The sequence below is a fragment of the Myotis davidii genome, unplaced genomic scaffold (assembly GCF_000327345.1).
Source record: "Myotis davidii unplaced genomic scaffold, ASM32734v1 scaffold666, whole genome shotgun sequence".
Lineage (NCBI taxonomy): Eukaryota > Metazoa > Chordata > Mammalia > Chiroptera > Vespertilionidae > Myotis > Myotis davidii.
This window is the reverse complement of record NW_006296629.1, coordinates 918,411-931,860: the sequence shown is the minus strand read 5'-3', so window position 1 is coordinate 931,860 and position 13,450 is coordinate 918,411. Positions and strand designations below refer to the sequence as shown.

The 13,450-nt window shown below is 41.4% G+C and overlaps 2 protein-coding genes across 3 annotated transcripts in view; both read left to right on the top strand.

Moving 5' to 3' along the window:
• Positions 1 to 4,316: 4,316 nt before the first annotated feature.
• On the top strand, positions 4,317 to 11,477 carry ANG (angiogenin, ribonuclease, RNase A family, 5). Its single transcript, XM_015569560.1, has 3 exons — positions 4,317 to 4,394; positions 9,713 to 10,092; positions 11,463 to 11,477. The coding sequence occupies exons 2-3, from the start codon at positions 9,730 to 9,732 to the stop codon at positions 11,475 to 11,477; spliced, it is 378 nt and encodes a 125-aa protein (XP_015425046.1). The 5' UTR covers positions 4,317 to 4,394; positions 9,713 to 9,729.
• Positions 4,320 to 13,450, top strand: part of RNASE4 (ribonuclease A family member 4) — a 14,722-nt gene continuing 5,591 nt past the window's right edge. Inside the window, exon 1 of one of the 2 annotated variants that reach the window (XM_006772388.2) lies at positions 4,320 to 4,394. The gene's annotated coding sequence lies outside the window, so the exon portion shown is untranslated. Of the gene's footprint in view, positions 4,398 to 13,450 lie in introns of both variants that reach the window. The other variant, XM_006772389.2, reaches the window with a different exon arrangement.

Genomic DNA, 13,450 nt, shown 5'->3' with positions numbered 1-13,450 from the left:
AGGAGCTACAGAGAGATCTGAAGATTCCTCCTCCTTGTATGGGGTTTGGAAGTTCCCAGATGAGGCACAGTTGTGAAGCAAGGCCACTGCTGCTGCCAGGTAGTGGGCCTTCTTTTGGAATCTCTGGGGCTCTCTCACCCAGCTGCAGTTTGTTTTAGGCAAAAGAACAGGCCATTCATATGCAAAAGCCACTTCTCACAGCTTGGATATGGTTGTAAATTGGGTGGGGCAGACTCTCTGGAAATCACTAGGGTGGAGCAAACAGCAATGACTGTCCCGAACCAGAGAAGTCCCTGGTTCTCCGTGTCCTGTGCCCCTCTGTAGGAACAATGATTGCTGAGAACACCTCTAAGTGTAAGCCACCCTCCTGTTCCTGTCCCAATGCCAGACAGTCCACTTTCTCCCTGTATGTGTCTGGGTCCCCCAGCGTCTCACCAGGAACTGGAGTTTAGAGCAACTGGAGCTTGTATCTCCCTCCTGGCTTAAAAAGCTGCACATCCAGGTGCAGCATTTTCCACGCCTCTGCACTTCTTACTGGTTTCAATGAGCTTTCTTCACCTCTCTAGTTGTGGAACTTCCACTCAGCCAGCTTTTCCACAATTCTGGGTGGTAGATGTTCTGCTGTTTTGTGGTTTTGATGTGGTTGTGAGAGGCAGCAAGTATAGGTAATTACCTATGCTGCCATCTTGATTTCCAAGATAAATTTCTTATCTCCGTTTTTCATTTATCTGTTCTTCTGGAGATTTCTCTTGTTCTTTCATTTGGGGGTTGTTTCTTTGTCTCCTCATTTTGGCTGCCTGTTTGTGTTTGTGACTATGTATTAGGTAGATCTGCTATACCTCTCAATCTATAGTGCAGGACAGTGTCAAACTCTATTTCAGACTAATTAGATCAGGCAAAGATTCAAAGCCTCCAGAGAACACTTCTGTCTACAGAAAAGATCCTGTCTTGAATTAGGCAATTGTCCACAAGTGTGGCAAGAGTTATTTTCAACCTGGTGGAGCAATTGCTTCTGCTGGGAGGCTAACTGTGATTCTAAATATCTTAATTGGCCTCATTATCTCCCCAAGAGAGGCAAGGTGTTTTCCAATAGGGTGTGTCCACTGTCTTCTCCCCAGGCAAGACTGCCTCTATAGCAAATGTCTGCATGAGAAAGATGACCTCTGCAGCATGAAGGAATGACTCAGCACAGAAAACCAGGTGTCTGCCTTCTGAACTCTAACCCTAAAGCCCCCAATCCTGGCTTCTGCTCACAGAGCTCTAGTCCATTTTGACCTCCCTCTGCCAGAGCACAAGGTGAGTGGCTCCATAGGAAATGTGCCTTGGTCCTTTGAGAGGGTCCCTGAATTTCCTGCCATTTATCCCAGGCAGACAGCAGCCCCACTGATTTTCACAGCCAGATGTTACATGGTACCCTTCTCAGTTCCAGTGCTCTCTGCTGGAGGGCCAGCTTGGGGATTAGACCCCAGCATTCTCACTGGTAACTGCCCACAGCTGAGATATCGCTCCAAAACTTCAGTTGCTTCCCAGCCAGCCCTTTGGTGACTCCACCCCTCTTACCAGTCTCTATGCAGTTTCCACTTTTGGTGTTCCTTAATAATTTCTTAGAGCTCACTTATTCAGTGTCTCTTTAACCCTTTGTATGCCATAAGCATCTATAGACACTTTAAAAATCATTTTTCATGAGAATTTTCAACTGAAAATATTCAAGAACACCTGAATTGTGAGTTATATTTATTTTTATAATATTCATTGCAAATTGATTTTTTAATTAAATTCAAAACATCGTGGCATGTGGGGATGGTTTCCGTTTTGGACGCATGGCAGTTAACTGGTTAAAGTGTGTTCTTACAGTTCTTGTCATTAGGCGACCCCTGTGAAAGGGCCGTTCGACCGCCAAAAGGGTCGCGACCCACAGGTTGAGAACCGCTACTCTAGAGGCTTCAGTCACCCTGAGGCACCAAATACTGAGGGAAAGCTGTTTATGGCAGTTTGCTTGGTCCTCTTCTCACTGCCTTCAACTTTTTTCCTTTTAGCTCAGGATTTAGTTGGGGATGCAGGGAAGAAGGGAGAGGACGGGAGTTGGGGGGATAGTGAAGCTCAGGTAGGACTGTATCCCAACACAACTGAAAAGAAGGTTAAGTTTGTCTTTTTTGGGGTTCTCCATGCTGCTCATGTCACCAGAAAGGGATAGGACTAGGCCAAGGCAGGTCTACCCAAGCACGGTTTGGGATTTGTGGGTTTTTTACTTCATGTAGGAAATAACTCAAGACACAAGCCAAGCTGATTTTGCAACTACGTTTAATAAAGGTTAAGTTAGTAAAACAAAGGAAGGACTTAGGATAAAAGAAGCAAGATGACAGTAACAGAAGTGACCCTCGACTAGGCTTGCCTAGACTCAGGAAAGGAAGTCATAGTAACAGAAGTGAGCCTGGGCTGGGCTGCTAGATCACTGAGAAGTAAAAGTCTGAGTGACAGAAGTGAGCCAAGTGGGGACTGCTTTTGGCTCACTGAAAAGTTAGGCAAAAGGAGGGCCCTCAGAGCTTTGGAGAAAATATTATTACCCACATGAGGAAAGGGAGGAAAGGGTGTGCTCAGGGGGGAGCATGCACTTGGTCCTTTGTCTTAAGGATTTTATGTGTTTTCTGTAGATGGGAATTTTGGGGAGGCCTCAATCAGATTATTCATCAGCTTTTTAGGTGTGTACTTTAACATGCTTATGTATCAGGTGAGCATATAGCAGGATTGGGGATCATCCTCTGATCATCTTTACCTCTATCTTGGATTTGTCTGGCCATAATTACTTTTTTGTTATTGTTATTTATTCCCCTAACTTCCTTGGTTCTTGGGTTTAGTTGGCACTAATGGCACTGCAGGGTCTCTGTTATTTATCTACTTGAGTAAGGTGATTCAAGATACTCACTCTCTGGTTGGGGAGTAGAGGTGTAAGCCACCTGTTCCTAAGTGTCCTTGGTTAGGGAAGATAGAGTCTTATGATTTGTTAGCTGGCTGTCACGATTGCTTGGCCCTTTGTTTAAATATTTTGTCTCCATTTCCCTTATTCTATTGGCAGAGAATTTTCCTAGTTTTTTATTAACCTGCCTCATCCACTTTTCTTTCTCCTTAAATCTTCAGGCCCTTCCAGTCACCGAAACTCTTCCTAAGATAGGCTCCAGAGCAGGTGCCCAAGCATGTGTAACCCACTGGCAGATGTTTAAAGAGTTAATCTCTCCTTTGGAACAGGGACCAGTAGCTCCAAAGTGAAGGCATATCTGTGGGTTTTTAGGATTTATCAGTAAGCTAGAAGCAGAGATTTACTGGGACTCTTGGAAGCCTTTCTATTCTACCTGCCTTGTTTGGTAACCACTACCAAACCCAGTTGTGCTGGTGAGCCCTGAGAGAAGCCAGGAGAGTTTGCATTGTTGGGGTCCCCAAAGTGAGATCAGAGAATGCATTTTTAGACCAGGAAAATGATAAAAAGCCCTTGGGGCCTAGGTGTCAGTCACTGTTTTAGAAACTAAGACTGTAGAGGTGGAAAAGACAATTATTCTTTTCTCAGTGTGTTCTATCAAATCGAGAGACAATGAGATCAATTAACCATTAAAGGAGTGGTGGTTATCAATGGAGATAATCAGTTTTGCAGCTGTGCTAAAGGGAACAGAACTGGGAGGGGGGGGGGCGGGGAGCGAGGCTCCTGGTTAGTTTCTTTTGAACAGTTGAGGATGAAAGTAAGGAGAAGCCCAGGAAATATGGCAAGAATGTTTCTGAGGCTTAGTAGCTGGGAGGTTGAAGTCAAGGGCAGTGGGTACTAATAGCTGTCACATAACCTTCTCTACAAGTGCTTTCCTGGTTCTGTAAAATCTATGAGTAACCTCCTTATTGGCATGGCATCCTTTCATGAAACCAAATTATGTGGGTAAATAGACAGGGCAGGGGAACAGCATTCTGCTGGGAGACCCGTTCTTGGAGTTGTTCCATAGATCAGAAACAGCATCTTCTGGATCCAGATCATGTATGTGAACAATGAAAGCTTGATCATGTTATGAGCAAGAGTAAGACATCAGAAAAGAGGCAGCTTTGGGACAAAGGGCCATGCTTATCAATATTAAACATTGCCTCCTGGAACAAATCTTTAATCCACTCCAAAGGGTAAATATTTGATCTAGTCATGCCCAGAGAAAAGGTGAATGAACTCTCCTTGTTGTGCACAAGCAGTGTCCTTAGTTTTCATATCTCTGCCAGGATTAGGGATCTTTGGAACTAGTTTCTTCACCCAGTTCATTTCATCGCTATATAATTAGAACCAGAGGGGTCCAGTGCACACAGCTGGAACCCATCTCCAGAAACAAAGAGCAGGAAGCCATCTTCAGTTGGAGGGATTCTTCCAGATTTTTGTAAGATTCTTACCCCTGAGTAACCTATTGCTGTATTTGTTTATATATACATACTATTTCTAGCCATCTAGCCACTTCAATGAAATATCTTTTTCTCCCTTTAAAGCTTTTGGGTCCAAGCTTATGAATTAAGAAAAAAAAATCAAATTCTAAAGTTTAAAATGAAAGCAGATTTCTTTTGGGATTGTCTATATATGTGTGTGTAAAGAGAGATTAGTGAGACTGGGAGCAAATTGAGGTTTAGGAGGAATTCCTGAATTGTGATAAAATCCCCAAAGTCCTGGGGAAGCTATTTGCTGAAGGGCATCTGGATGCCCCCAGGGAACAGGCATTAAATGTGGCACGGTGAGGAAACAAACCAAAAGTATGCTTTTAGTTCTGTTTTCTTCTAATCTTCCCTACTAATTTTTTCCTTTAAAAAGTTTTGATTACTCCTTAAGAGCCAAGTGGAACACATCCAAGATCAAAAGAAGGTACATTGGCAGGTTGAAGGGAAGAAAGAAGGAAAAGAGATAAAGGGAGGAGTATGCATTGGGTGTTATGCTTTCACTCTGTGGGATATTGCTCTAGAATATATAAAATTGTGAAGCCATATGTATGGAAATTATAACCATAGTTACTCATCATAGACTGTCAAGTTAAATCCCTAGTGTGTAAAGTTGGATGGACCTCTTGAATACAAAACATTGCCTGTGTAGAGAGGAAAAGAATATTAATTCTTGTGAAGATTGAAGAATTGTTTTGAGACAGATGATAAAGTTAGTCTGAAGAACAGTGGGGACAAATTTCACTAACAAAAAGTTGACAGTTATGTGCTTGAATATGGAAGGTTATGTGCGAGTGAGTTTGACCACCAGATGTGAGGTTCTAAACCCGTGGCCTAGGCAGATTCACCTGAGTACCAAAAATAATGTCTCAGACTTGTTTTCTCCCAAATTCATTTTACCACTTTTGGAGAAATTTAGGATTGAATGTATGAGTGAACAAGTTGTGAGTGGGGGAGCAGTTATTAGATAGAGGTGGCCATGATGTGTACCGACTGGGATTTGCTTTCTGGGTGTCTTAGGAATTCAAGATTACAATTAGCCTGTGCAAAATTTAGCTGAGTCCTTACAGAATTAATGTGCAAGTTCTGCAAATTACAAACAAAGTTTTCCCTTTACCTCTCCAGACTGGGATGGGAGGCCTTCAACCTCCTACAAGCAAGTGGCTTTGTAGGATAGAAAGCCCCTCTGTGGCATCAGTCCAGGGCCTTAATTAAAGGTGGTCTGTAGGCTTGGCTTACACCCTGAGCCTTAAGAAATGATACATTTCAGTGAGATTGGATCACAGGTTTTCTTATCACCTACTAGAGGCCCAGTGCATGAAATTTGTGCAGAAAGAGGGTTCCTCAGCCCCTGCTGGCACAGTCTCCAATCCAGGACCCGTTGGGGGATGTCTGACTGCCAGTTTAGGCAGTCAGACATCCCTCTTGCAATCCGGGACTACTGGCTCCTAACCACTTACCTGCCTTCCTGTCTGAACACCCCTAACCACCTCTGCCTGCTGGCCTGTTGCCCCTAACTATTCCCCTGCCAGCCTGATCACTCCATAACTGCTCCCCTGCTGGCCTCACGCCCCTAACTGCCCTCCCCTGCCAGCCTGATTGCCCCCTAACTACCCTCCCATGCAAGCCTGCTCGCCCCCTAACTGCTCCCACCTGCCAGCCTAATCGCCCCTAACCACCTCTGCCTCGGTCCCTGACACCATGGCTTTGTCTTCCTGACACCATGGCTGGAAGGACGTCTGGAAGATGTCTGGTCTAATTAGCATATTACCTTTTTATTAGTATATATTTCTTTCACAAGGTGTCTACCAACTAAACTTATACAACCTGTCTCTATAATTCCACTAGACTTTTGCTAGTAACACTGGAAAATATTCTCTTATGCTTAATGAGAACCATGGAATTTCAGACTTTAAAGATAGCAAACCTCTCTTTCTATAGATGAACAAACTTAAGTCTTAAGAGAAAAATTAAGTCAATCACTAAAAAAAATTAAAAATATTGTGGGTCTACTGTGAGACAGGCACTGTGATTCAAGGTGAATAATATGGGTTCCGCCCTCCTGTAGCTTATACACCAGTAGAAAACACTGACAAGAAGACAGGTAATTGTTTGCCTGGAATACATGGATAAAATCTTGGAAATTATACCCACAAAAAATGGAAATAGGTATATCTTTATTTTGTGACATCTTTGTGGGCAGATCCTGAGTTTTGATGCTGTTGCTTTGACACTTGTATCTAATGGGGTGTCCTTGGTCTTTATTATTTAAGCATAGAGTATTTAGACAGAAACTCCAGACAGGCCCAGCAGCTCAGATCCCCTTCTTTGAACAACAATATCCCCACAACCTGTACAGCACTAGCACCTTCTACCAGGACCCCTGGTCTCCAATACAGCATGGAAGACATTGGCAACATTTCTATCCACCACTGCCACCTAATGACTCTTTTGGCTACTACAGCTCTACTTTCTGATTTTGAACTCTGGGATTCTGGCCCCAGGCAGAGAGGTGTTGACTTGGTGACCCTCAGGTCCTGTTCCATCTTGGGAGCCTGAGATTCTATAATTGCCTATGACCTTAGAAGACAATATTTGTCTGTCGAAGAACAAGAGACCTAAATGAATCCAAATCAATAAGCCTTTGATGAGGTCTTCCACAAAACTAGAAAAAGAAAACACCCAGAAGACGAAAAAGCACAATGTAAATGTAAAGAGCTTGGCAAATGGGGAGCATGGCAGGCCAGCAGCTGTGCTGAAGCAGTGGCCACGTATGAATACTTGTTATTCTTTTAGGGGTGGCTTTTCCCTCTTTAGTCATGTACCATGTTTTTTGCTCAAGTCCCAAGAACATGCTTTCACTTGATTCTATTATAAATTATAATTAATGTTCTTAATGGAAATTTTTTCAGCTGTTATTTATTTCAGTATTGTGGAATGACCAAAAATTTTCTTAGTGTATAATTTCATATTCTTCAACAGTGTGTCAAATTTGTGTATCGTTATTATGAAACAGACAAGATGTATCAATGCCGTATGATGATGAGAAAGAGTCACTTTGCTCCCTCTCTCACATGCCTTCCCATGAAATCATCAGATCCCTGGATTTATTGGTCTTTTTAGATTTACAGTCATACTCCAAGGGCTGTTTAGTAATACTATAGGCTTAATGCTAGAACCTGTGCCATCTTTAAGGGTGTAAAATATTTGACATAAAAATATTTATTTATGTACATATAAGAAAAATTCAAAATAAAGATTACTATTTAACTTAATGTCTATGAAAATGTACCATTTGTTTTCTTTTAATTTAGGATTTATATGAATTACATCACACTTAAGAATAACTTGAAGGTCAAATTTTTCTTCCGTAGTAAGAATTTCTTATTATGTGTGATGGTTGCTAAGAAATCATAGCCAGTCATAAAGTAAATAAGTTGCTCATTCATAAACAATTTGAAAAACAAAATTATAAAAATTATTTTCAAATTTATTGTGAAAAGTCATTTTTATTATTGGATGTGGGAACACTGACATATATTTGATATAATGTGGGGGAAGATATGACAGTTTTTAAAGGCTCTGAATGTTCTTTAAATTTTTCTCCAAAGAACTAAAAATATTGTCAGGAACTTCCAAATATTTTTCTGGAAACACAAAATATTTTTCAATTCTCCAATCTTCACATTTCTTAACACATAAAGTTTTTAACATTAATATGAAATTTGTTTTCTATTTTGTTATAATCTACTAGTGGCCTTCTGCACGAATCTGTGTGTGAGTAGCTCACTGCCGCTTGCCTCAGCTGGCCGCCCCCTCCCCCCACTGCTGCTCATAGCTCTCGGCTGCAAGTAGCTCGTTGCCCCTCCCTCCTGCTGTTAGGTCGTTATGTGATGGTGTCCAGGCCAATTTGCATATTATCCTATTATAAGTATAGATACTTGTTTAATTCTATTTTTAATAGCTGTCATTGAGATAAAATCATACTCCAGAAAGAAGCATTCTGTTTATTTGATAGGTATGTTTGAGTGTGTATGACACACTGCCCCTAGGAAGTGTGGTTCCACAGTTTAGACAGAAAACTCTTGAGAGATAATGGCAACAATCCTCTTCTCTTTCTTATTCTTCTTTTGTGGAAGATGTTACAAAATCATTACAGTAAACTGTAAGGACTTTGGCTTGATGAAAGTCCTAAAGAGGTTTTCTTTGTTTTTGTTGTTTTATCACATAGTAACATCATTTGCCTATTGTGGAACAGTGCATGTACATTTATTGGGGAAACTAGAAAATACGAGTGTTCTCTGAGAATAGTCCACCTTGTTCCTAAGAATAAGCTTGAATTCCTCTTCCTCCAGTCTCCTGTAAAAGTTGACCCAGACCCACTTCCAATCATTGCATCAATTCTTCCATGCAACTGCTCTCCTTATAGCCAGCTGATTTATGGACTTGAATACTTAGAATCTTGTCTTTAACAAACCTCTGATTGACGCCTCCCTGGACTAAGAAGACCCTCTTTGCCCTGGCCAGTGTGGCTCAGTTGATTGAGTGTCATCCCATGCTCCAACAGGTTGCCAGTTTGATACCTGGTCAGGAAAACTACCCAGGTTGTGGGTTTAATTGGTTTTGGTGCATACAGGAGGCAGCCAATGGATGTTTCAGTCTCACATCTCTCTCTCTCTCTCTCTCTCTCTCTCTCTCTCTCTCTCCCCCTCTCTCTCTTTCCCCACCTTTCCTTTCTCTCTAAAATCAATAAAACATATTTTTTGAAGTCCATCTTCTTTATAGGTCTCCTATCTTATTGTTTCATCTCAGGAACTGGAGCTCCTATTCCTTATCCATGGATGCTACATCTCCTTTTAGGGAGGAGTTGGTATGTCTTAATGGTCTCTGTGTGTCAGGACCTAGCACAGTGCCTTATACCCAGAGGAGCTTATGTAATCTTTGTTATTCAATTAATCAATAAATGGATTAGAGTGTGCATGGATATTTTAATGCTATAACTGATAGAAAGGTAAGTACTCAGAGTCTTAAGGAATATGAAAGAATGGTTAGGGCAGGAAGTTGTGTTCAGGAAACTTAGATTGATTTTCCAAAAGAATGGATTGACAAGAAATGTGAGATTAATGAGGAAGAGAAAAGAAAAGATATAATTTAAGTGACTTAGGATACTGGACTCATGATGCCCTGTCACTAGCTCAGCAGGTCCCTGTCCTTTTAGTCTCATTTGCCCTTTTAGCCTAATTTGTCCTACCATACCTTTTGCCCTGGGCAGGAGCCTTGTTGGAAGAGATGATGATAGGCCTGGGTCCCCTGTTGTTGGTCTTCATGCTGGGGCCCTGTCTGACCCCACCGACCCTGGCTCAGGATGACTACAGGTACAGACACTTCCTGGATCAGCACTATGATGCCAATCCACGTGGCCGGAATAACAGATACTGTGATACCATGATGAGGAGACGAGGCTTGACTTCACCCTGCAAAGACACCAACACCTTTATTCATGGCACCAGTAACAACATCAAGGCTGTCTGTGAAGATGAGAATGGAAAGCCTCATGGGGAGAATTTCAGAATAAGCAAGTCTCCTTTCCAGGTCACTACTTGCAAGCTCAGAGGAGGGTCCACCCGGCCTCCCTGCCGGTACAGAGCCACAGCCTGCCTGGATCTTTTGTTTTCTGTTTTACAATATATAACAAATAAAAATGTCTCTGAAATCAGTAAGAAACATCAAAGTCTTCTCCTCAATTTGGCCTATTGATTTTCCCCCATTTTCTCTACTCAACTGCCCACAGACAGGATTACATGGAATATAAAGGCCTTTTCCCCTCTCAGTTACTTCCTTCTCAGTCTATAGGGAGGTAGACTTCCCCTTTTTGTGAGTGTAAGGATGTTAAATTCATCTTACAGCAGAGCTGGGAAATTTCAGGGCACATGGCTGCTAAGCAGAATTTTCAGGAGGAGCAAATTATTTTTGCTGTCAAATAAGTCAATATTACTTTTACAAATGTTAAACTTTGAGTAGTGTTTAGAACTAAATACCAATAATTAATTAAACTTTATCTACCTATCTCTTAAATTTTTGCATTTTTAAAGATATATTTCAAATAAAACACAAGGCATATTCATTAATAGATTCAAATCTATACTCTAAATTTTCTATAAGAGGCAAACCAGATTAATAAATTTATTTCAGTATCCTGTATTCCAAAATACCTAGATATTTAAATTTTTTTTACTATTTAACCCAACAAACTCCAAAGTTTTAAGTTACCAAAAACTTTGGAAAACTATGTTTAGGCATATATATCTATCAGTGAAAAAGCTTTATCATAAACCCTTTATTTTAATTACATCTATTTATTATGTTTTAACAATGTTGTGATTTTAAAACTAATTGTTTTTACCCAAGGCATTTTCTTGGCAGATTTTGTAACAGGGATAACTCATTGGCCTTCAGTGGCTTTAATGTGAAAATGCTATTTTATTTTATTTTCCTTTATGAAAACAGGAGTTGCCTCTCCCCTGCCCACCTTCACTGCTATTTCTGCAACTTACTAGAGGGTTTTTCTATAGAGCTGTTCGTCCCAGTGTTATGGGCAAAAATAGAACATTGGGGACTAGTTATGGTTATGGGAAATATTAATCTGTTAGCCATGATTGCCTAACCAGGACATACCACCTGGTTGGGAGTCATACGTCCCCTCCCTCCTTGGAATGTGGTACATTCTTATTCAAGAACTGCCTATTACCATGGAAACATTAACCTTGTTGCCCAAACAATGGAGTCCCAACCCAGACTGCATTGCTCACTTCCCCGTGACCACAATCCCTACTTTCCCATGTGATCTTTGTCCCTATATTCATAAACCAGAGAACAGCAAACTAAAGTCCCCAAAAGATAGAAAGCCGAAATTACATTAGACACACAGACAGAAATCTCACTAGCTAAGAGTTTCTGGTGATTGACACCCTGAGAGGAAGAGCAGGAAGAGTACACTCTGACAATCTCTGTCCCATGTTCAGCCTCGATACACATAACTGGGCTTCCCCAAAGCAGGACATGCCCCACCTTTAAACAAATTAACCCAAACAACAAAGAAACACAAAACATCAACAGAAACACTCTTATCCAGGTGCACACAATGCACTAAAATTTACACCACAGAGTCCCCTGCATTAAAAAACCACCGAAGCAGAGCAATATCTCCTGTCCCTGGTTCCAGGACTGTCCCTCCCCTGAACCTCAGCATTCTCCCAAATAGACTATTAGGGGAAGAATTCTATTGAGGCCTAGATAGAATTTTTGTTTCCCATCCTCAGAAAGTCCCTTGTGACTCTGTTCCTGCTCAGTCCCCTGTATTGGAGATGTCTCTCACTGTGCTCAATCCCCCCATTAGATGTCTCGCACTCCCCGAGATCCGTTTGTCCCTCTCTGGCCATTTCCCTTGTGGGAGAACAGAAGAGCAGATCAGAACTCCGCACTTGCTTTGTGTGTCAGATATTTCCCAGTCACATATACCCAACCTCCAAGGATACCCAACCACCAAGATGGTATTTCCACCTTGGCCCATGCATGAGACTTGCCTGGTTGCTGGGAATGTACCCTCTTTGTATCATTTTCGCCACCTTCCAAAGAAAAACAGTCTCGGACTTATCTATGGCCCCTGCAAAGAGACAGGGCCCAGGCAAAGGGCTACCCAAAATTGGATGGGACGTGCCTACCCTTCAACCAGGGTCCCTTCCTAGTCTGGGCACAGATATCCCAGACACGCCCCCAAATTTTGAGAAATGGCTCACCTGTCTGAATTTGAAATGATAGACTGAGAAACAGAAACATGGCAAAAATGAGACTTTTAATAACACTCTCAAGAGCGGGTGTCCATCGGCATACAAGTTGGGAGGGGAACATAGACTGTTTATGAGTCCCTCTTTTGGTTCCTCATTGGCTGAGTCCTATGTGGTCACCTGTTTCTTCATACATCGCCTGGGTCTTGTTGTCTCCCATTTACCATTTAAAATATTGGCTGAGACCCTTTTCTTTTCTTTTCTTTAATTTTGGCTGAGACCTTTCTAGTTGACTCCACCTCCCTTTGTTTAGGGGAATCTTCTTGGAAAAATGTGCAATCAGTCACGTGCACAGTTCTCATACCTTCTCCCCACTCCCCACAACTTGTTTGCTCTAAGGAAATTCAGTAACTGCCTGGCCACATGATATTTCTTTTCTATAAAGTTTGAATCAGAGGCATGTTTCTGACACTGAGCACCTACCATATACCTGGCATTATGATAAGTACTTAACATTGATTTTATCATTTATTCTTCCTAAGATCCCTAAGTGAAACGTATTATTATGCTCACTTACTTAAGAGTAATAATGCTGAGAGAGGTGAATAAATTTCCCCAAGATCATATAGTTAATATGGCAGAGCTAAGTCTTTGGGATCACAGTATCAAAAGAAGTTATTATTGAGAATCAATATCATAGAGTGGAGAGAAACTTTGGGGCAAGCTCTGACCAAAAAGTATATGTTGGGATAGTTTGGGGATCATTTCATTATCTGTTGAAGCTACAGCCTTAAGATACTCTCATTGATGTCTACATTGGACTTCTGTTAGCAAATATTTGTTGATGTCTTGTTAAATCAATTGGTTATTGTGGCTGAGGCTGTGGATTTGCTCTTGCATGAATAGTTTAGGTCATCCTGTAGCCAGCTGTCTTTCTAAATCATATCTTGGACACAAAGAAGTAGGATTAGAAAACGTAGATAAAACCATGCAAAATCAGAGTGAAAGATTAACCATGCAAGGTTAGATTTGGGGAAAATAACCCAAAGTGTATTGTGATGAAGCTATTACCCAAGTGCTATGTGTTCCTTCAGAAATTCTATCCATTAGTCTAAGGATGAGGAGATAATCAAGCATCATTTCTCCCTGTTCTCATATCTCATATCTACAGCTATAGGCACTGGTATGTGACATAGAGCTTTCTAGCTTTTTGTATATAGGCAAAA

Excerpts from the sequence above, each read along its gene's own strand:
- ANG (XM_015569560.1), top strand. The coding sequence starts at position 9,730 with ATGATGATAGGCCTGGGTCCCCTGTTGTTGGTCTTCATGCTGGGGCCC.